At 35.1% G+C, this 21951-nt stretch overlaps 4 protein-coding genes and 1 long non-coding RNA gene across 9 annotated transcripts; 1 reads left to right on the top strand and 4 right to left on the bottom strand.

Annotated features, from left to right (window-relative positions):
• Positions 1-3804: 3804 nt before the first annotated feature.
• Positions 3805-11058, bottom strand: LOC143465556 (sialin-like). Of its 2 annotated transcripts, none has more exons than XM_076963915.1 (10): positions 10050-11058; positions 9808-9957; positions 9028-9258; positions 8772-8946; positions 8478-8599; positions 8179-8340; positions 5523-5772; positions 5132-5265; positions 4923-5037; positions 3805-3956 (listed from the first exon to the last, which is right to left on the bottom strand). In XM_076963915.1, exons 1-10 carry the CDS (start codon positions 10077-10079, stop codon positions 3904-3906), a joined length of 1422 nt encoding a protein of 473 aa, XP_076820030.1. In that variant the 5' UTR covers positions 10080-11058; the 3' UTR covers positions 3805-3903. The 2 variants fall into 2 exon arrangements, with proteins under 2 accessions (XP_076820030.1, XP_076820031.1); XM_076963916.1 differs by having other exon boundaries at positions 5532-5772; positions 10050-11051.
• LOC143465564 (uncharacterized) lies at positions 7858-8924 on the top strand. Its single transcript, XR_013118633.1, has 3 exons — positions 7858-8016; positions 8525-8619; positions 8786-8924. It is a non-coding gene; the product is annotated as an uncharacterized LOC143465564 (long non-coding RNA).
• A 1020-nt stretch (positions 11059-12078) lies between the features above and the next one.
• On the bottom strand, positions 12079-14369 carry LOC143465562 (vesicular glutamate transporter 1-like). 3 transcript variants are annotated; one of them, XM_076963930.1, is made up of 7 exons: positions 14228-14369; positions 13967-14095; positions 13169-13330; positions 12799-13039; positions 12537-12670; positions 12348-12468; positions 12079-12261 (listed from the first exon to the last, which is right to left on the bottom strand). In XM_076963930.1, exons 2-7 carry the CDS (start codon positions 14045-14047, stop codon positions 12197-12199), a joined length of 804 nt encoding a protein of 267 aa, XP_076820045.1. In that variant the 5' UTR covers positions 14048-14095; positions 14228-14369; the 3' UTR covers positions 12079-12196. The 3 variants fall into 3 exon arrangements, with proteins under 3 accessions (XP_076820045.1, XP_076820044.1, XP_076820046.1); XM_076963929.1 differs by having other exon boundaries at positions 13974-14123; positions 14228-14337; XM_076963931.1 differs by having other exon boundaries at positions 13967-14123; positions 14228-14337.
• Positions 14116-15084, bottom strand: LOC143466185 (sialin-like). Its single transcript, XM_076964823.1, has 5 exons — positions 15052-15084; positions 14789-14938; positions 14491-14721; positions 14228-14402; positions 14116-14180 (listed from the first exon to the last, which is right to left on the bottom strand). Exons 1-5 carry the CDS (start codon positions 15082-15084, stop codon positions 14116-14118), a joined length of 654 nt encoding a protein of 217 aa, XP_076820938.1.
• LOC143465561 (carbonic anhydrase 2-like) lies at positions 14823-20319 on the bottom strand. 2 transcript variants are annotated; one of them, XM_076963928.1, is made up of 11 exons: positions 19031-20319; positions 18886-18915; positions 18619-18786; positions 18070-18227; positions 16878-17033; positions 16588-16755; positions 16436-16478; positions 16068-16199; positions 15643-15696; positions 15052-15182; positions 14823-14938 (listed from the first exon to the last, which is right to left on the bottom strand). In XM_076963928.1, exons 1-10 carry the CDS (start codon positions 19089-19091, stop codon positions 15160-15162), a joined length of 993 nt encoding a protein of 330 aa, XP_076820043.1. In that variant the 5' UTR covers positions 19092-20319; the 3' UTR covers positions 14823-14938; positions 15052-15159. The 2 variants fall into 2 exon arrangements, with proteins under 2 accessions (XP_076820043.1, XP_076820042.1); XM_076963927.1 differs by having other exon boundaries at positions 16588-16745; positions 16868-17033; positions 19031-20305.
• Positions 20320-21951: the final 1632 nt, after the last annotated feature.

Genomic DNA, 21951 nt, shown 5'->3' on the forward strand with positions numbered 1-21951 from the left:
CAATACCACTTTTTGTCTATGTCTGTCTGTAGTGTATAGGTACTTGAGAAAAAAGTAGATTGCTGACATTGAAAACAAACTTAGCAACTTACTGCAAAAAATTACCCATACACTCATTATTTTTTCGTGTTAAAATACGCTGTTTTAGGCTTGGGTCGCGATATTTATCAAACTAAGATTTGGGTTGCGCTCAAAAAGTTCGAGAACCGCTGACTGGTATAAAGAGCGTGAGAGCATTGTTTAATCCTAAAAAACAGCACGAACACTACCACCACTACTTCTTTGTTTCGCATCAGACAGGTTCTGACGTAATTAACGAAACACATGACTTCTAAGAGGTTAAGTTGCACGGACTCATGATTTTTGCTTGCATTGACGAAGAACGCATTACTCAGTGCATGTTCGCCAAAAGATATTTCTGTATTATTATTATGGAAAGATCTCAGTTAAATTGCTGAAAAAGTTGTATCTAGATTTTGTGATAAACTTTTACCGGACGAAACACCGACAAATACATTGATTGATCAGACAAATAACTAAAGACGATATTCTAAAATTTAGTGTGGTCATTGTTTTTCTACGTTTATCCCTTTTGGCTTATTCACTCTATCAATAACATCATCTTTTATTCAAACGCCTGCCGTCAAGCTTGTTGATTCAACTATATGACGTCATATTTGCTCTCACCTTGTCATAATTAGCAGCAATTTTGCGATACATTTTCAACAATAAACGTTTAGTCATAATGTACTGTCGAAACATTTTTTATATACTGCCTGCTCAACTTTTATAATTATTTTCGAATTTGGTCTTGTATAAAAATCTAGTTAACAACGTTTTTTGACGCTTTGGGGTATTACGTTAATAGCATAATACAGCTTTCAATTTGCTGCTCCGATTACTTACATGCAATTCTTCTGCAGATATACCACCTATACTGACAACTTCGGCTGTCTACGTCGGTAGGCATACATCGGTTTGTTGCTTGTTTTTACATTTTAAGTGTTGTTATAGGTTCGCTCGTTGCATTTAACATTCCTCGGTTATAGCTTTCAAAACTATCTTCGTGAAATAATTGAACTGTTCTTCGATGGCAATGAACGTTGACTGTCTAAAATCACAGACCCATAAGCGTTTTTTTGTTTCTAAGAAAATTGTAGCCTACAGTTATTCGAATACCGCCAACCTAAATACACAAACATTCTTTCAAAGAACTGAAGCTGAAACTAAAATTGCATAATTCTCCGAGACTGATTTTCTTACAAATTTTGTCTTTCTTGTTTCCAAAACAATATTTGCTAAAAGAAATTATGGCGTTTCAGGCAATCATCATTTATTGCGCAGAAAATTAGAGCAGCCACGAGTTAAGTCAGAGTTTAAGAACATAAACAATTGCACTTAAAACTGTTTATCAGTGGTATGTAGGACAAAAATCTAATTAGGACCAAGTAATCACGGATCTAAATCAAAAATTTCGATGCGTATTGTTTTACGCATTCTCCTTCTCCTCATCTTGCGTGTTTGGTGCGGTAACTGGCGTAAAAAAGATCGGACATTCTTGAAATTTGGTGTGTAGATGGGATTTAATAAAATCTCGGTCAAGTTCGTATATGAACATGATCACATGACTATGTTTTGGGGAATCTCCGACAACTTTTAAATTTTGGCATTTTTCGCCAGTTAATAGCTCCTTTATCTTTTATCGGTTTGCTTTGAAACTTTACTGCTTTAAAGGTACTTGATCCCCCAACATACCACTATAATGACGATCACATTCGGTCACGTGACAAGGATATTTAGGGCAATTCATTAGAGGTGTTTTGCTAACGCCACAAATCTCACGTTTTCTTGCATAGCTTTTTGTGGAGTCAAGATAATTTATTCAAAAATCGTGGAAGTAATTATCGTTGTCATAGAATGGGTGGAGAAAAAAATTCTTTCGTCACTTGAGCATAACTATAGAAAATCGACTTTACATTCCCGGATTTTACTTTAGCGTTACTCAAAAAACATTTTCGGTACAGCACTGAAACTTTTTCGATTGTTAACCTGTTAACTCCCCATCTAAAAAAGGACGGACACTTACATTAAATCACGTGATCTGACAATAACAGCCCAAAATCGGGCTTAAACGTAAATTTTTAGATTTTGAAAATAATTTTTTTACTTATTTTGTAATTTTAAGCAAGGCTATTTCTTCTAGCAGACGCACATCCTTTAAAAGTGTAAAATTTAACGCACTTACTTATACATTTAGATGAAGTTAAAAGCGGATTTCCCGCTTTAAAATTTTTTAATTCTTAATATTTTAGCGGTTTTTGCGTCAATGTCCTTGTAACTTTATGGGTTTGGGCGCTTTGGGCCAAAAGCGATATAATGCTACTCAATATAGTTCAACCTTTAGGTGATATTTTCAACTTTTAAACCATAGGATAGTAATACTGAACAAAAATAATATAACCACACATATTTTATTAATCACGTGACTACTTTTATCGCTAGTCGCCAAAAACTTTGAAAAATAGACATTTTCGTTGCTTCATAACTCCTTTATACTTTAAGATATTCCCTTCGAATTTCATTGGTAGATGGAAAAAGTCCTCGGCAATATTTAGCTAAACCGACAACTTCATTTAAACCCGCACTACGAAGTTGTGAGTGAAAACGCTAGGGCTACTTCAACCATTTTCGATATATTGGCTAAAACACGTAGCTTAAAGTCTATCCACCAATCTTGTCCAACTCACCTTAAGTATTAACGCATACGATACCTCTGGCTTGATGTAAATCGAAATATATGTTAACGCCTTACATTAAAGTGAGTGGCAAGTCCAAAAACAATTTGCCCTTAAATCAAAGAGTAATTGTTAGGAAATATACTGGTGAAAGGATTTTTATTCGTACTAATATGTAGTGGTTAGAGGCAGTTATTGCCACTAGTATTAGTTATTAGCAGTTATTTGTACTACTAATATTATTGGTTCTTATTACGTAACAATAACAGAAACATAAGTGACGACTCTGGTCTTTGGACCAAGTATGAACAGAATGTTTTCTGTGAGAGACAAGTAATAGTAATAGGCATGAACATAGCGTACTTAAGTGTATAACCGGAACATTTTGCGTTAAATAAACCTAAACTATCTTATTGTTTTTGTATATGTACCGGACCGGTACATGTAGAAGAGATGCAAGTCTGCTGTCCGGAGAATTTAAAAATGGCAACAACCTTTTGCAAACAGAGTCTTTAAGATTAGCTGGCAATAGTGGAGATTTGAGTTTTTCAGTTGTTCCGTTGCGTTCCACTACGGACAAATGCAAGCGGATGTTACAATATTTTCTCCTTCAACTTGTTGCATCGCTTCCTTCAAAGGCAATGGCACGCTCACGAGCTTGCTCAATGCTAAATAATCCTGATTTGTTATTTTTTCAAGTGACTGGATCAAGGTGAGAGCTGCGTTAACTTCTTCGTGATCCTTTAAGACACTTTGCAACATAACAAACTGCGAATTCCATTTTGTCACATTCTGTGTTCTTACAGTTATTTTTTTATGTTGCAAATAAGAGGTAGCATTTACAGATTTTCTTACCGAATTTACAATTTTGGCCACCTTTGCCAACGTAAGAATTAGCAAACTCCGAATCTTGCAGACAATCCTTAATACGAAATTGTTGCGTAGGCTATGAGCAAAACAGCTTACTCTTTCTTGTAAGTTAGCGAGAAGAGCATGTAAATCAGCACCCTACACAGTTCACAGTTCACTTGGAACTGTGTAAAACTTCATCAGTTTTAACCCATAAAGCCAAAGCAAACATATATGTAATTTAACAAAATATGAATATTTATTTAGGATTTCTGAAACCATTATAGCGGTAGCCTAATTTGTAACAAGTGAAAATTCATTAAGTTGTTTGGTGCAATTTTTCGGTTTCCCTGCAGAAGATTTCTTTGTTATCTGCAAGAAAAACCAGTTTAATTAAATGCAGTTCGTTGTACCTGCAGTTTGCTCAATAACTCACATAAGGTACCTGTACCGAATAAGGCCCACGTAACACTTTTTTGAAAATAACTCAAGAACCATAAATGAGAATAGACTGCAAAATCGTATTCTATTAGTGAGGGTATATGACTACAACATATTAAAACCACAATACCTGACTACCCCCCAAAAAATTTTATAAAGAAATTAAAAATTCCAAAAAATGGGCTTTATTAGGAGCTCCTAATAAGGCCCACCAATTTTGTGAGTATTTTGATTCAAAACATAGTAATAGACAACATATAACATTATTAGAAATTTCACATTTTAAGTTGTACAAACATTTAAAAAGATTCCACTAGGCGCATCAAAGTAACTGCAACAATTTGCCAACTGATGACTGGAACCACTCTTGAAGTCTGGACATCAATTAGCCAAGCATCTTGTATGGGCCTTATTAGGCGCATGTGGAATCCACGAAAAAAATGTCACATTTTTATCATCAGAAAAATTTTAGCAAAAAAAGTGCATTATCCTTTTCAATACTAAGTTGGTTGTTACATGAAAACTTCAGCCGGCTGACAACAGTTCATTTAACCGGCCAAATTCTCACTTACTTTTTTTCTAAATTAACAAAACCACCTTAACTGCAAATATCAAATTTTTGTTGTGCTCTAGCGAATCGGTTGATCACGTGACAAGGATGAAATCTGGTAAACCATCATGAATTTATATTAGTTTTTATGTAGGAACAAAATCTTTCATTTATTTGCACGGGTTTGCAAAATATGAGCAATGGGCCTTATTAGGGACCGGGCCTTATTCGGTACAGGTACCTTATATATGACCTATATATACCTATACTATAGGTATATCGTACATATCATATACAGGTAGGCCTATATTGTATAGTGTATTGGGTCCACTGCTAAACCCGGTTACCTTTTTTAGCCCACGTCTGTTCAACGCCAGACCCAAATATAGCGAAAATTAATCCTCCGGTCAAATTAATACCAAAAGTTAACCAAAACAGGTTTTCCCAAAGAGCAACGGATTGCTGAAAATATAAACTCGTTTGTTGAAATAAAGTTTTAGCAGGCGTAATAATATCATGTTTAAAAAGCGGCCGTTTATAACGTTGTTGGTTTTACCTGGTCGGTTATCATGTAACCAGCGGCAAAAGGCCCCAAAAATCCCATGGTGTTAGCCATTGTGTTAGATATTCCAAAAACTATTCCGCTGTATCTGGGTGCAACATCTAGTGCTGTAGACAGATAACCAGGGTCTGAATAAAAAAATGACGAGGTTTGTTAGGAAAAGAATGAAAAAAATATGTACCAACAGATGTGATAACAATCAGTATACTAATTTTAGCGAAAAATTTTTACGATCACTTTTAGAGAATATGTAGTATAATGAACATTAATTGATTTATGGCCTCATATCGTATGTTTAATAAACTATCATATTCCTTGCTGTTTGTATGACTGGGTATATATTTTTAAAATAACTTTTAAATGAATGACAACTTAAACAAATTACAAAACTCACAATGAAGGCCGCCGATTGCGAAACTAATTGTGAAAAGGCTAATCACCACAAAACGATCTCTTCCCGTATAACCACTTAAAACTGGCAATACTCCAGATACTAAACAGCTTGTTAATGTGTTTATTTTCCTTATACGTGTAGTGGTCACTATTTTGTGCTTTCTCAGTAAGTCCGTAGTTTGACTGGCCAAAACAAGCACAAGCCACTGTGTCAAGAATGGAAGGATCATCACTAGTCCACTCTGTAAAATAATAGCTTTCCCTCGTGCTTACTATTAACATTGTAAGCTAAAAGTTACAACTTTCGTCTAAGGCTCTAAGCCAATGGTTCTCAACCTGCTTCGGACCGCGTACGACCGAAGTCTTTTACTAGCACTATACGTACCACTTGTTTTCACAAGAACATAATTTTCTCAAATGTAGCTATGGTTGCTAAACCACACAAATGAAGTTACAAAAAAAGCACAATTTAATGCGAGGTGTACAACTGTTTTATCTTCACGAGCTGGTCTATACGGCCTGTAACCTTGCCAACAGAACTTATAGGAAACCATGTCGGGGACGCGAAAAATGGTGGTACTGGAAAATAACGGTAACCAATGTTTCCTTTCAAATTTGCAAGTATACGTAGTACATGTAAAATTATAATCTGTGCATTACAATTAATTATTTACAATATATGTATGTTATATTATGTAATATAAAAAATATACTCTTATTCGCCTTCATATCATAACGTCAAGCTATTTCTTATTTTTTCCGTTTCTGTTATTATCGATTCTCGAAAATTATTAGTTTATTTTTCGCAAACTGTCATTGTTATTGACACGTGATGTTAGAAAGGTAGTAACAATTAATAGACATTCGAAATCGCATCACTGCAAGCCTAAACCAAATATCTTAAGTCAACACTTATTTTTGTTTCATGTTAAGTGTTTTTTTACGTTTTGATTTGCTTTGTTTGTAAAGTAAAATGGACTCAACTTGGCAGGTTATATGCTTTCGCTGTTATCTTCATAAAATTGCAGACCGTAAATTTTTAAACAGAAATAGTGCGTTTATAGCAGAAGTCAAAATGATTATCAGGCGACTTTATTGAAAAGCATATTTAAGGCGGTTGTACACATAAAACGATGAGATTTTAAGTGCGTAATTACGTACGTAAGTGTGTAATTTAATTTAAATAATTATGTGCGTAATTGTTGTGATAAAAATACGTAAGTCTTTTAATCTTGCGATTTTTAATCATAGCAAAAACGTGTTTCGGTGTTATACATACACCTAATACGATTCTCCTAGTTGAGTCATAGCGTTTGCTGTTTTCAGCCAGTTCCTAAACTTATAAACTGAGTTTGTAGGTTATAGGTTAGCAAGTATAGGAACAGAAAAAGTTAAAAAGGTGATCGCCAACAAACAAAATTTTTTAATCTCAAAATTCATACATTTACAGTTTGGAAAGGAAAAACTGATTTTCGTCATATTCCACTACGGTCATTGTCCAGGTGCAACAACACAATTCCAGCTTAGCTACATGGCTCCTGATCATATTCCCATGTAACGGGGAAAATCAATAGCTGAAGAACGATGGTGTACCTATTTAGGATTGTGTTGAAGTTGGACAAAAATGGTTTCAAACTTTTCACGTTTGCCAACCCGACGCAAAACAAGCAGAGCCCAATAGTTTTATAGTTTTACGCATCAAAAAAATGTTAAAACATCTCGAAATTAATCAAAATCTCATGTTTATACGTAACCTGTACAGTAATGGCAATTTATGGCTTAAAATCTTGAAACGCCGTGTACAACAATTATGTAACGCCATATAACCTGCCTATTTTATGTTTTGCTTAGATCCGTCAAGTAAGCCGGGGCGGGGTCCTACTCAATTCATCCATCTTGGAAGTAATACATTACCCCATGCAACTTGTTTTTACACTTCAATTAAAAAATAAACAACTCTGTATCAACAACTATAATACGCCATTTGATTTGTAAGACGTAAATAGTAGATACCATCAAAATGTTTCTTTCGATGTTGATTGCTAACCAGAACAACAAGTAACATGTTTGTTTGTTGACCAGCCCATTGCTTTTTTGACCACGCTGTTCTTTCTTTTATAACAGTGCTTTCTGGAGCTGAACGTCGCAAACGGTTGAAGGCGATAAGGAGTCAGATAAGAAAAAGTGCAATATGAACGAAAAGGAATGAAGACGTAAAAATGCTTACGGCTATAAAAATATTGAGTTTGTGGTTGGCTAATGCCCAATGATCCTTTGCCTCTAAATACGTTAGCGCTGAGGAAAACGTTAGTGGTCAAGGTCGTGCACGTGGAGGCCAGGGTCAGTTAAGCATTTTACACTAAACTTTATCAAATAATCCGATCACATGCTCGTGTCACAGGGTTGAGAAGCACTGGTCTAGCTATAGAACTTAACTATCGTGCAAACTTGAGCTTATGGGGAAGTTCGCACATGCAGTTATCTCGGTAAAATCATGTTTAAATTTTTGTGTGAATAAGAATATTTGTACAGTAAATAAGGATTATAACTTTTTTGCTAAATATGTAGAAGCCGGAATTTTATTTGCCATCACACTTTGGAGTATATACCGTATGTATGTATTTTTCGTAATACCACAGTCTACCTACCTGAGTTATATCATAATGAAATACTTCGGCCATATAAGTTGGTAATATGGCAGCAAAAGTGTACTGGAACCAAGCATCTGCTGAAAGACTCGCAAATAATGCCCATATGCATTTGGAAGAGAATATTGCTTTCCATGGAATTAACTTTGGCTCATCGCATAACTAAAGTCATGTGAAGTCGATTTCAAACGATATAATTCAAAACAAACGATACGTTACTGCCTTGGATACAACACATGAGATTTTTCATCAATGCAAACAGTTGTTAGCAGCCAACATATTTACAGTATTATACCTACCTCTCTTTTGCCAATGCTTTTCTCAATGAATGCTCTTTCTGTTTTAGAAATCCATTTGTTGCTAGATGGAGTGTCAGATGCAAAGATAAGAAAGAAGATTAACCAAATCAGAGTCATGCTTCCTGTATTTAAAATTATAGTGGTAAGCTGTTTGCAGAAATGTTTATGGATAGATTGTTCGGAATACCATTACTACTTACACAAAAGTGAGTAAGGTCACCAACAATTAACTTAAGTATTTTTGTATCGTTTTATTACACAAGCAATAGGTTTCGCTGCCCAAGTCTGATTAACCTGTAATGTAATAGGTGGCCTCCCAGCCTACATTATGTGCAATTACGCCTGCCAAAGGATATACAACCAATTGACCGAATATCATTCCGGATAACCCAATTGAGTTTAATATGCTGACTTCTAAAGGCGGTGCCCATTTAGACCAGGCGTAGTTGAGAGCAGGAACAGTTCCTCCCTATCACAATTCATTTACTTTAGCAATACGTTTATGTAAATGTGGACTATTAGGCAAGCAACAATAGTTGATGTCAGTAACCTGAAATAATCCAAGAGTCGCCCTACAAGCAACGGCAAAGTAAAAGTTGTAATAAGCTACTAAAGGAAATGTTATCGTGAGAACACTTGCAACAAGCATGGTGATCGCGCACAAGTTACGAAATCCAAATTTGCTTGCTAATATTCCTCCAGGAATATTTGCTGCTGCATACCCATAGTAATAGGATCCGATGAGAATACCTTGTTGTTTGCTGTTCCAGTTAAACAGCCCCTAAAATAATCAAAATCTATTAAGCGAATAATCTTACGTTCTGGTTTGCGACAATTGTGTTCAAGAAACCTTTACCAAGTGTAATTACATGTAAAAGTAATTTTAATCCAACTTCAATTGTTTGAAGTTGTGAGTTTTGGTTCAGAACTGACTGAACTTTCTGCATTTGTGGAGTTTGGTCTAAAACCATTTATTGCAACATATATTTTTCCCAAACGTTTATCCTGTTTTCAGCTTATCATCCGATCGAATTTTTTTCTCGTTACAAAGACGTAGTTGCGAAGTTTTTATACCATTACCTGTGATCACATTGCGAGATTAAATTATGTTTGCTTAGCAAATAACATTTCACAAAGTCAAAAACCTTCAACGCCAAAACAGGAAAATGCTGGCATGTTTTATTACAATTGAGTATTTACAAGTGAGAAGGTACGCGACTTCAATGTGAATAATGCTCACGTTTTTGTCGTTATAGTATGGGACAATTTCTTAAAAGACCAAATGAAATTAGTACAGCAAAGATATGTGCATAATATTCTTATTACTTACTGTTTGTGTTATGTTGTCCTGCGTTGTGTTTATCATCGCCAGTATTGTAACATTTATGTTGCTCCGCATACAGCTGACGTTGAATAATCCAAAGAAGGCTAAAACGGCGAGGACGTACCTCTGCGGAATGTAAAATCCCTCTTTTCTCACCTTAATATCAGTATTGTGTTAATTGCATAGCCTTTGTTAACATAATAGAGCTATATAGTGAATACATAAGCTTATAGGAGTAACAGGTATACCTCTCTCAAGACATCGTTTCCGTCGTTCATACCAGAGCTGTAATGTGGGTATTAATATGATGCTGATGATTGATCTTATAAAGACTGTTAAGATTAGGCTGTGTGCCACTTTCAGGCTGTTGGATATGATGGCCCGTTTACAGGTTATTGCTTAGCGCACTGACAAGTTATCCTTCGCCAGAAGTTTGTTATGCTTTTCTTAAAACCTGCCCGAAAATAAACTTAATCACAATGCATAACTTTAACTTAACCTTATCTGAACCGGGTGGGCGACATCACTATTTTAACTATGTGTGGCCGACACTACACACAAATTTTCAATCGTTAATTACTCGAAAACTATGCGTCGTAAACTGATCGGACTTTTACATGTTAGTAGCAAAAACATCTGGCTTCCTGTATACTGCATAATTGTAAAACTAAAAGAAAGTGCATTTAGTGTAAATTAAGTATTTCTACAAGTGATACATTTCTGGAAGTTTTTGTTTGTTAAGCCCTGCTCCCGCTGTGCTTAATTGCCTAAAAAACCAGCTGACCGCAAGAAGAGAAAACGAGAGTTCAGTTAGTTGAGTTAGTTGTGCATGAACGATTACCGGTAAACGAAAACGATACGCTTCAAAGCGCTCGTGGCAGCAGCAGAGAGCAAAATTACGAAAATATGACAGTAACTCAAAAATTACAAAATCAGACTTTATAAAATAAATATGGAAAGATAGCTGAACATTTTTTAAGAAAAGTGACCAAATTTTAAGTTTCTACAGCAAACAGTGCAAATCTACGCCATGTTTTGCTGTGACTGTGACGTGCAGGGTCGGCCACACAGAATGTAGATAAGGCTCCCATATTTACAAGTTGACTTTATTAGTTTATCAATATAATTAGTAGTCTGCGGGGGAGCAATAGCGTGTTTGTTTCAATATTTACTTAATTTTGACCGTTGTTTCACTCTAAAACCTTTTTGAAAGCTTCGGAGACACTTTAGTTTGTCACTTTATAGCATTGGACACTGGTGGAGAAAACATCTGTATGATTGTGTGCCTCGAGTATATCCAAACTTAAATGTACAGTAAATCCATAACAACGCGGTTTTGAGACTGAATTGACTTGAAGATTTTGACCTTTTCTGCATATCCTACTCTCTTTCAACAAGTTTTACATTCGTAAGTTTTACGCGAACGCGTTTGATGAAAATTTAATTGTCATAAAAATGTTGATTCTCTGCTGAAGTTGCTGTTTCTGTCCTATCGAAGCTGTTCGCTCGATGCAGCGGTTTTCTTCTAGTGACATACTGATGAATCCGTATGTCTATGGAATCATTAGGCCATGCAAACATTTTTTCAGTAAGTCAGTGGGTCTACAATTATCATCCAGATTAATGTTGCTGATTGTGCAAAATACAGTTGTTCTCAGTCACATATACGATGCTTAGCGTGTGCTTGTGTTATTTGAATAAGACTTCGTGCCGCCAAAAGTTCTTCTTATTAACTCTTGCCTAACACGTAATATAGCGCGTTTTACAACCTCCACCGCAATGCACATGCAGTAAACTTTGGGGTACGTGTTCGGCGACGATTTACTTTCACGCAATACATTTACTTTACAGATTTATCGAGCTCATTTTAGTTTAAACTTTGCTTGCTTTGACACACTTCCATTGTAAACTTTTCAACCTCATTATTGTTTCGACTGTTGCGTTCGTGTCAACATTCCTATACACGTCGGTCAACTTTTTTATAAGCGTTTGTTCCCGTCTACTTTTCTGTTTACGCGTCCTACGTTCTTATCTCGTGTGGACATTGACTTTCTTGACCCGACCTTTAGAGAATTGACTTCATTGCAGTTTCTTCAACGTGGTTAAAAAAATATTGACTTGACCAAACGTTTCTACAGGGGTGGGGAATTTTGCTGATGTTTCACTTTTTTAATGTTTTTAAAAGCGATATAAACAGCTCTGCAAGTACAAGTCTTAGCGAGTTACATCTTGTGGTCTAGGACTCTAGGGGAAGTCAAGTGAAATGACGCAAAAACATACAATGTTATATTTTGTTAAACAGATATTTTAGCAATGTTCTAAATTCACTCGATCACTGCTGTACACCTAAACTCATGTTGACATTAAATGTAAACCAATGTTTGTATAACAACATTTAATGTAATGTTGTGGTGAGCCTGTCATTTTCAGTTTCCAATACTTTGCCACTTCTATTGTCACCTGCACATAAACATTTTGATAATATTTTGTGAAAATATAACTTTCACAAATTAATTCAAACAAATTTGATTGTGTCTGTTATTTACATGTGTCTGCTTTAGCCCATGGTTGCTCATCGCCTGATCCCAGAATAGCGTATGCAGTTACTCCGGTTAGGTTAATACCAAAGCTTAGCCAGAAAAGATTTTGCCAAAGAGAAACTGATTGCTGTAACATCAAATGTTTCTCATAATTTTTTACACGACTTCGCGAAAATAATTCTCACAAAACTTTACCTTGTTGACAACAATGTAACCTGCAGAAAAAGGTCCGAAAAAAGCGAAAATATGGGCAATGGTGTTGGATATCCCATAAACGATACCGCTATACCTCGGAGCAATGTCAAGCGCGTTGCATTGATAACCTGAAACTAAAAACCAACCATCTCCTAAATATTTAAATAATAATGTTTAATCTTGATAGTTCTCCTTCAAACACATATCTATACGCTGCTAATTGGATGATTTGCTATATGTAAAAGCAAACTTTTTATCATACAAACAAGTCCGAGAGCTGCAATGCTCATTGTGAAAAGACTGATGACCGCGTAATGGTTTCCTCCAACGTAACCAGTTAAAACCAGGAACAATCCCGACATAGAAGCAGATAGGAAAGAGCTTATCTTTCTTATGTTTGTTGTGGTTATAACTTTTTTTCTTCGAAGCATATCAGTAATTTGGCTTCCGAGTACTGCCACAAAACCTTGGAGCAAATAAGGAAGGATCATGGCTAATCCAATCTGCAGAACAAAAACACAAAGGTCGAATGCATGATCCATAATGGCAAATTGATGACTTGACAGAATATGTTAACGAACTTGTTGACCCTTGTAATATATGGATATCGATGCTTTTGTATTCAAACTTACTTGCGTCATATCAAAGTCCAATACATTCGACATATAAGTTGGCAATACAGCAGGGAGAGTGTGTTGAAACCAGGCATCAGTTGAATGACAAACAAACAGTCCCCATGCACACTTCGATGTAAATATTGACTTCCACGGAATCGAGCTCAGTGTATGACGTACCTGAGAGCCGTTTACACGATAATTTTTGCAAATACCGTAAAACCTCTATTTGAGCGCCACCTTTATTTGAACGCCACCTCTAATAGAACGCCACTTTTAAAGAAGGGTAGAAAAATAGAGCGCTATGGCGGTGAAATAGAGGTTTTACGGTAATAACTGATTTATGACAACATGTGTGATTAAAACTGTAGAAGTTGTTTAAAGAGCTCTTAACTTAGTGGTTACTAGTGCAACCAAGATTTTCTTTAGCCAGGCTGCCTTCCCACATTCACAGTGAACCGTGACACCATCAGTAAAACCCAAGAAACCAATTAATTTTATTAAATACCCCCATGACCAAAACCAAACCACACGACAACGGATTTTATAGAACCCAATAGGTGAAGTGTAAAACTATTGATAAGATAAGAGCGCACAAAACGCGAGATAAACAATGATAACCGCAAGTACAGTAATGGACTAAAACTAAAATGTGAAGTAATCATCGCACAGAAAATTAACGCATTGTAAAACGGTAAAATATAAGGTATTATAAATAACAAGTGACATATTTTCGTTACACTAGAGTTATTTAGAAGAATATTTATCCCTATTTTGAAACTGCGATTGAAAGCTTCAGAAATGTTCGTATTCTACCTTATACCTCCCTTTTTCCAATGCTTTTCTCAATAAATTGTTTTTCCCATTCAGAAATCCATCTGTTGTTGGAAGGCGCATCAGACGCAAATATAAAAAAAAAGATTGCCCAAATGGTTGTCATTCCTCCTGAGTAGTAAATACATTCGTCATATTTCTGCGTATGTACAGTTAGATTTTGTTACTGTGTTGATTTGTTTCATGTTTTGCACTACTGTAACATTAACAAAGCATCGAAACTATGAAATATAATTTACAAACCTGTAATATAAAATACTGCTTCCCAGTTATTACTTTGTGCAATGACACCAGCTAAAGGGAATATTACCAAAAACCCAACCATTGAACCAGACAACGCAATTGAATTTAATATGGTAATTTCCAGCGGTGGGGCCCATTTAGACCAACCGTAATTAAAAGCTGGGATAACACCTCCCTGTATTGCAATGAAATAATGTATGAATGATCAAATAATGAGTGATATTATTTTAAAAGCTATTCAGCTTGCGTGGAAGTGCTTTAACCTGGACGAATCCGAGCATAGCTCTGCAAACCATAACCAAGTAGAAATTGGCATACGCTGATGGTGGTGTGAGTACAGAGAAAATTGCTGATATAAGCAAACTAATTCCAAATACTTTTCGAAATCCATATTTGCCAGCCATCCAACCACCTGGTATGTTTCCTGCCGCATATCCATAGAAATACGATCCTAGTAGTAGACCTTGTTGTTTACTGTCCCAGTTGAATGTTCCCTTCAATTATTAAAAAACGTTTAATAATACACTATATGAAGAAGCTGTGATGTTTGTTTCAACTTACTGTTTGGGTTTGGTTGTTTTCCGTTGTGCTTACCATGGCCACTATGGTGACATTGATGTTATTTCGCATGCAACTGAAGTTGAAATAGCCAAAGAAGCCCAGAGCTGCTATTACGTACCTTTGACGGACGAAAAAACGGCTTTTTCTCTCCTGTTTGAAAATATAATATGTTATTCTTGATGAAGTATATTATCAATGCGTTACTCATGAACACCAAATGACAATGCATGCATATTAAAACGTTGCCGACCCGATGAATTTACCTCGAATTCAGCATTCACATTTTCATCTGTCATCCTGTATGGACTGAGGTTTGTGAATTAATGTTTTTAGCAAAGTGCTCAGGCCTTTTTCTATTGTGAGTGACTACTTCACCGTATGTAGGTCACGCAGCCTGTTGTTAAAGATTAGTGATTAGTCTGATTACTGATTAGGTTAGGGGAAAAGCCATGTGAAAACTTGATTTTAGCTATTTAAGGTTTTATTGGAGTTAAATTTAGATTAGAAGATTGATTTAGGTTAGATCTAGGTTACTATTTTATAACATTTAAGTTAGGTTAACAAGAAGCTGTGAAAAATAGTTTCGAACGCACAATTGTTTCTGATAAAATAGTGGCAGCCCTTGCTAATAACCTTGTGAGTAGGCAGAGATTTATACATGGCCCAATTGCTATATGAATTAATCAAACAGCGTTTCTTGTTTTGTCGCCTTCGGTACTTCCTTCTGCAGGCCTTTAACTTTTATTCTATATATTATATTTTTTATGGTATTCTGTTTCGCAGTAAGCACTGCCATTCTGGTATGACCAGCTTTGTGTCTTTTTAAATCAGATAGTACTTAACCGTGATCTTACCATTTCTGCCCTCATAATGCCAGGTATCAGGCTCCTTTACTTCCTTAGATAAGTCTGTAGATATAAATATTTATTTTATTGTAAAAGCAAGTATGTCATTAACCACTACTTTCATGAACCATGTCATAGACACCTTGAAACACAAATTAAAACTGCCTATTTGTAGCTAGTTCAACTACATCCATATTTGTAAATAAGTAAAGCTTTCTTTTGCTTAAAGTGTTTTGACAAGATTTGTATATTGACATAATTTAATTCTTTGGAAACCTTTTTAAAAAAATGCTAAATTTAGCCAAATGAGGTACGATGGTTGCTTCTGTAAAATCATGAAACTCTGGCTCAAGACAAAGTAACAGATGGTATTAATTTGAACAATGAAGTCTGTTTTGCTTTTTGCACATGAATAAAAAATCGGCATGCCTTACCAATATCAAAAAATGCTGTGACTATCCGTCCATTTAGGGGTTGTACTGGTCTGTAGTTGTCACCGAGTTCATAATTTTTATCATGCACATCACTTGCATGGTCGTCATAGCCATTTGGGTCTTTGTTTTCATCTGTAACAAAAATTAAAGAAAATTTCATCAAATTGCAACTGTTTATTTTTCAGCAAACATGTCAGCCATTTGCTGGGTATTGTCAATTTTTTATACAAAGCCTGTTGTAACAATACTATTGTAAGTTGAGTGTATTTATAGTTATGCTGGTACAGAAAATGGCATTTGTACAGTATTTTTGCATTAACTAGATATCACTAAAAGTAAAAGTTTTTATGATTTACTAAAAGCAATACCTGGTTCAGGTTTTGTTTTTTTGAGGCTTTGAAAACTATCCAACTGCAACATAAATCAAAAATAAAATCTTGTCTGAACCATGTTAAACAAAGGGTAATAAATGTTTATGCTTATTATTAGAAAGTTTGAAATAAAGTAAAAACACATGCACCTGTTGCTTTGAAATAATCACTGGATTCTGATAAATTGTCCACAAAACTGTTTCATAACAGGGTGGGGTGGTTAAAGATCCATTATATCGATAATAGCTTGCACTTTCTGGAATCAAGGAAATTAAGCTTGGTCCATTTTCCAAATCTGCAGTTTCCCCTATAAAAGACTGTTTATTATGAGAACGAATTTCCATAGTGATAAAAATGGTTTGCTATCGTAACATCATTCTTCCACTTTTGCAAATTGAATTAATTACTAGAATACTTACAGTCTTTTACCTTTACTTACACACATTTTAGCAGTATCTAAAAGCATTTGAAAATGTGGATTGTCTGCTGCATTGGGCTTTACTTTTAAAAAAACACCAATGACTGCCAACCCGTCTTGCATGCTTTTGACATCATCAACACTAGTGTAGGGGTCTTTAATGTGGACAATGTGCATCTGTTAGTATAAATCCACAGATTACACATCGATATGTATTTATTAAAAGTTAGAAAATGATCCATCAATTACAGTGTCCAATTTAGGATATAGGCGTGCAGTTTTAGAGCATCTAGTAAGCTACACGTGGAGTAAAATTAGATATTTATTGTAGCAAAAGCTAGCACACACCAGAATACGGGAATAATTTATAACTGCTTATGAAGAGTAAACATAGGTGCCACATTTTGTTTGCATAGCAAGCCTACAAAGTTTGTCATAAGTAAACAGTAAGTTAGGGTTCGATATACCTTGTAAGCTTTAGTTGTAAATCATGTTTGGGTAACATTTAAGACTATAATGTTTTGCCGTAATTGAACATGGTGTTGTGCTGCTGTGTCATGCTTTGCAATCAATCTCGTGACTGTTTGCATCGGTTACCGGTGAACATATAGCACTTTGGTTTTGTTATGATAGCAATTAGAACACATCTTTTATCATAGTAAATGTAAACTTGATATCTGCTAGTTGCAGGCATTAACTATTAGTAATCATTTCAATTGTACCTAATGTTTGGTATTTGAAACATTAAATTTACACTGAGTCTTGGCCCTGCTTAAATGCGATAATGATTCCTCCCAATATGATCTTTGTTTGCCGACCTTGACTGTGTGCATTTTGCAATAGATGCATGTTTTTCTCTTTTACTTTTTGTTGTTTTGTCAAAAGTTAAAACTGTTCAACAAAACCAAAATATGAGAGCAAGCATCGTAAATGGCATGTTTAAAGGCATTGCAACAACAGTGTAGCGTTTCAAAGTACTAAAACCGGATCGTGTGATTGCAAGTCCTTTCTTCCAACTGTTATACAATTTACTTCCACTACTTATTTTATTTTGTTTTTCATAAGTTACAGCTGTGTTAAATACCTAAAAAAACGTGTTAACATTACGATGTCGGAACAAGTTTAGGTTCGGTATATCCACTACAAAACAAAAACGCAGGTTCCATGCTGTATTGATTACTGTAACATCAGGTACCTTAAAAGAATATGTTACCTCAGCATCATAATAATGACCATTCACTGAGTGTTCCGAGCCTACATCATCTGAGCCACTTCCCACCCAGTGAAAATGGAGCTGAAGTGCAGTATATGTATCAGTCATTTCATTACCAGCAAGTCTAAATGATTTGTCTTTGGGAAAGTTTAGCTGGACTGTTAAAAATATTTAAGGAATAAGTTTTGAATTTACACAAATAGGCTTTTAACTTAAAACTGACAAAATTACGAATATGGGTGATACAACACTCTTTTAACTTAAGTAAAGTGTTACGTTGTAAAGTTGTTTGTTTTTTTCATTTGAAATCTGTTGTTAATTATTTTTTATTGTAGTTAAAGATATGTAGTATTTACAAATATATAACAGTGCCAGAAACAATTGCTAAGCAAAATCACTAATTTAATTAAGCAGAGTAGTGAAAGTTCTTACGCATATCCCCACTCGGCGCATTTAAGGAAAGCAGTGGATAAATTGGAGCCAACTTTCGTAACCACTTAATTAAAAAGATTATTTGATTTTTGACTATTTCATCAAAGTACCATTTACCTGAGTGTCCATTATTGATAAACTGACCACCACTCAAAGTTTGTGAATAATTCATGAGTTTGAGGACGCCCAAACGAGCATCAGGAAGTGCGGTCATTGTGTCTATGTTAATAGGCGACTGAGCCGAATTACCACATTGTGGAGCATCTTTATACCACTGTTGTGTTTCTACAAACAATGAAAGAGGTTAAAGTTCAATTTTTCTTGCGGAATAGACAATGAATTAATTATTATTTTTAAATACTTTTGAGTTTGCCTTCAATTTACCTGAATATTTCCATTCGCTTGATCTAACGACTGAAAAGACAGACATGTTAAACAACGGAAACACAGTTACATCAGTCTTGTTCGGTATAAAAAGTTTAAAACTATTTGTAAGGTAAAAAGAAAATTTATTTTCAAAATATCATACCTTTCGTAAGTGCATAGAAGCACACGAAGCTGATTATGACGCGTAGCTTAGATAGAAACATCGATCAGATGTACACAGCCAGAATTTTTACAACACTGTTTGCTTAAGAGATATAACTTATAAATGAATTTTCAAATCGCATGAAACAAAATGGTTTTGCATTTATACTTAAGCGGCCCATTAAGAAACATGCTTCCTAGTAGGCTATAAGACCATTCAATGCCAAAATGTATATACGAGCAAACTGTCGCAGCATATCACACAAAAGCTACACGCTACAGTACTTTATCCTTCGATAAAAGTGAAAGGCAAGTCCGAAAAACGATTTGACTTAAAATCACGTGTAGTTCTCAGCAAATATATAATAAAAAGCATACTTTAATAATGTTTAGTAAAGCAATTTTTTGAAGCGAACAATGTGCCGCAAAAACCGTAAATTTTGTGCTAATTATGATGTACTCGATGGCAGTGTATGAACCTCTTGTTTGGATTAAGTATGAACAGAACGTTTCGTGTAGGCAACAAGAAATAAGTATGGTCAAAAGTCACTTAAGTGCGTAACAGGAATATCTTGCTTTAATGAAGCCAACCTTATCTCGAGCTGGTATATTTATTCTGATAAAGATAAAACACTAAGCTATAACTCACTGAGCTCAGTCATTGTTGTTGGCGCTATCAAACTCCGATCCAGAAATTGCCGTCAAGACACGAATGCTTTACTAGTGCATACACTGTCATATCTGAAATTCCTATACTGAAGAAAATGTTGGCCTGCGAGGTCGTTTTTAATTTATATTTAGCCACCCTACCAATGCCATCATACTTTATTCAAACACCTGCCGTCAAGCTTGTTGATTTCACAATGTGACGTCATATTTGCTGCCACCTTCGTCATAATTAGCAGCAAATTTGCGATACATTTTCAGCAATAAATGTTTAAAGATAATGTACTGTCAAAAAATAATTTATATATTGCCTGATCAGCTTTTATAGTTATGTTCGAATTTGGTCTTGTACAAAAATCTGATTAAAAAGTTTAGTGAGTATTACATTAATAGCGTAGTACAGTTTCCAATTTGCTGCGCCAACTAATTACACACAATTCTTCTATAGATATACCAGTTATTTCGACAACTTCAGCTGTCTACATCGGTTTGCAGATTGTTTTTACAATTTCGATGGTAGTCAACGTTGACTGTCTAAAATCACAAGCCCATAAGCATTATTTTGTTAAACGAAACTAATCAGTAAGAAAATCTATATTTCAAACAACGCTATCATTCCACGGTTTCCCGGCAGACCACTTGTACGTATTGTTGCATGTCCTTCACTTAGTGCTGTCCTCTCTTTTTAACCTCTTGACATGGTGTTTTGTCGACTTTCTAGGGTAATCCCCGAGACTACCAGAGTGACCGGAATTTCTTAGAAATATGATATCTCAAACTCGCCATAACTGTCTGATTAAACAACTGCGCTAGTTTCGATAAAATGATCATGGGGTATGAGTACATCAGAGCAATTAACTTAGATCTGCTTGGAATTGCTTCCCATTAAATGAGTGAAATCTTAATTAACTCCAGTGTATCTGTGAATCATGGATCATAGAATCTTAATGTCTCGAGTTAGTTTTTGTAAGGATTTGGCTTGATTTGAATCAAGTTGGCCTGGTTACGGCTTAGGTCTGAGATACGGCGTTGGCGCTTCTGTTAAACTATGACAGGGAGCCACAAACTTTGCGACCAATGAGAGTGGCGCGCAGGAACAAACCGCAGATCATGTTATATCCGAATATTCTGTCTGCCGCACCCCGTTACGGAATGCATGGCCTTTAGGTTTTGGCTGACGGCACGACCCAGTGGCTGCTCTATACGTGCCCCAACATCAAGTCTAGGTGGATGAATAACATCTGGCTCACACGGCCACAAAAACGTTAATATAGATCGAATTTATTAGAAAGGACTATATTTCGCCGCAACTGTTATTAAAATAGACCGTTTTGTCAGAAGAATGGTATACAATAAGTTAAATTTAGTTATTTGAGGTTTAATTCATGTTAGGTTTACTTCAAAAGGTTGGTAGGCCTATATAGTTTACCATTTTATATCATTGAAGTTTGGTTAACAAACAACTGCAAAAAATATATTCGAAGGTACACTTCTTTTTCGGTGAATTTGTGACAGTCGAGTTTTCAGCAATGTTAGATTCTGTCATAAGCGAAAGCTACGACCGACAGTATAGGACGCTTATGTGAATTTGTTACTTTATAAAAAGTTCGTTTATTCTATGATTTAGCCGATATCCCTGCCCTCTTCCTGGAGTAATTAATATACTTCGAACGTGCGTTGGTAACCATGTCCGGGACCAACGTGAACAAGTAGTTAGACAACAACAAGCTATACCATATAAATCAAGTAGATCATTGTAGTTGTAAAAGTTACGACTTAAATTAAATTTATAAAAATTAAAAATTCCCCCGAAATTTGATCGAATTAAAGAGAAACAAGGTCACATGAGTTAAAAAACGCAACAAGACTTCAACTAAGTTAATTCCATACAATTTTGTGTAATTTTTAATAGTTCATTCGAATTAAAATAAATTTATGCGAATTTAAATAAATTCATCGTGATATAAACTTACTTAAATAGCAATTAATTTACTTAAAACCAAACAATTTTCATAAAAAACTAGCACTTTTATAACGTCTCAATCCAAAATCCAAAAATATTGTAGGTATTTAAGTAAATTTGAATTAAGTTTGTGCAACTTAAAATCAATTATCACAAAATCAAAAAATGAATTGAAATAAATTCATTGGAATTGACGTTAAAATTTAAAATGTTTTTTAATAAACGTAGATAAAAATTTATTAAAAACGAAATAGGTAACAGTACTGCTGACATTATTTTTATTGTTTATTTAG

This window comes from Clavelina lepadiformis, chromosome 7, assembly GCF_947623445.1.
Source record: "Clavelina lepadiformis chromosome 7, kaClaLepa1.1, whole genome shotgun sequence".
Lineage (NCBI taxonomy): Eukaryota > Metazoa > Chordata > Ascidiacea > Aplousobranchia > Clavelinidae > Clavelina > Clavelina lepadiformis.

Bases quoted from the DNA above. Each gene is read 5' to 3' on its own strand.
- LOC143465562 (XM_076963929.1), bottom strand. From the start codon at position 14,090: ATGACAACCATTTGGGCAATCTTTTTTTTTATATTTGCGTCTGATGCG. The intron at 13,331-13,973 runs GTATAAGGTAGA...AACGGCTCTCAG, and splicing joins AAAGCATTGGAAAAAGGGAG to GTACGTCATACACTGAGCTC. The intron at 12,262-12,347 runs GTAAATAACAGA...GTTTATGTGCAG, and splicing joins ATGGGCTAAAGCAGACACAT to GTGACAATAGAAGTGGCAAA.
- LOC143465556 (XM_076963915.1), bottom strand. From the start codon at position 10,079: ATGAACGACGGAAACGATGTCTTGAGAGAG. The intron at 5,038-5,131 runs GTAAAACCAACA...TTATATTTTCAG, and splicing joins GTTACATGATAACCGACCAG to CAATCCGTTGCTCTTTGGGA. The intron at 3,957-4,922 runs GTAACCGGGTTT...TTTTTCTTGCAG, and splicing joins ACAGACGTGGGCTAAAAAAG to ATAACAAAGAAATCTTCTGC.
- LOC143466185 (XM_076964823.1), bottom strand. From the start codon at position 15,084: ATGACAGATGAAAATGTGAATGCTGAATTCGAG. The intron at 14,722-14,788 runs GTAAGTTGAAAC...TAATAATTGAAG, and splicing joins AAAACAACCAAACCCAAACA to GGAACATTCAACTGGGACAG. The intron at 14,403-14,490 runs GTTAAAGCACTT...ATTGCAATACAG, and splicing joins CTATGCTCGGATTCGTCCAG to GGAGGTGTTATCCCAGCTTT.
- LOC143465561 (XM_076963928.1), bottom strand. From the start codon at position 19,091: ATGTTTCTATCTAAGCTACGCGTCATAATCAGCTTCGTGTGCTTCTAT. The intron at 18,916-19,030 runs GTATGATATTTT...CTGTCTTTTCAG, and splicing joins CTTCTATGCACTTACGAAAG to TCGTTAGATCAAGCGAATGG. The intron at 16,200-16,435 runs GTATTGCTTTTA...TTTTTGTTACAG, and splicing joins AAAAACAAAACCTGAACCAG to ATGAAAACAAAGACCCAAAT.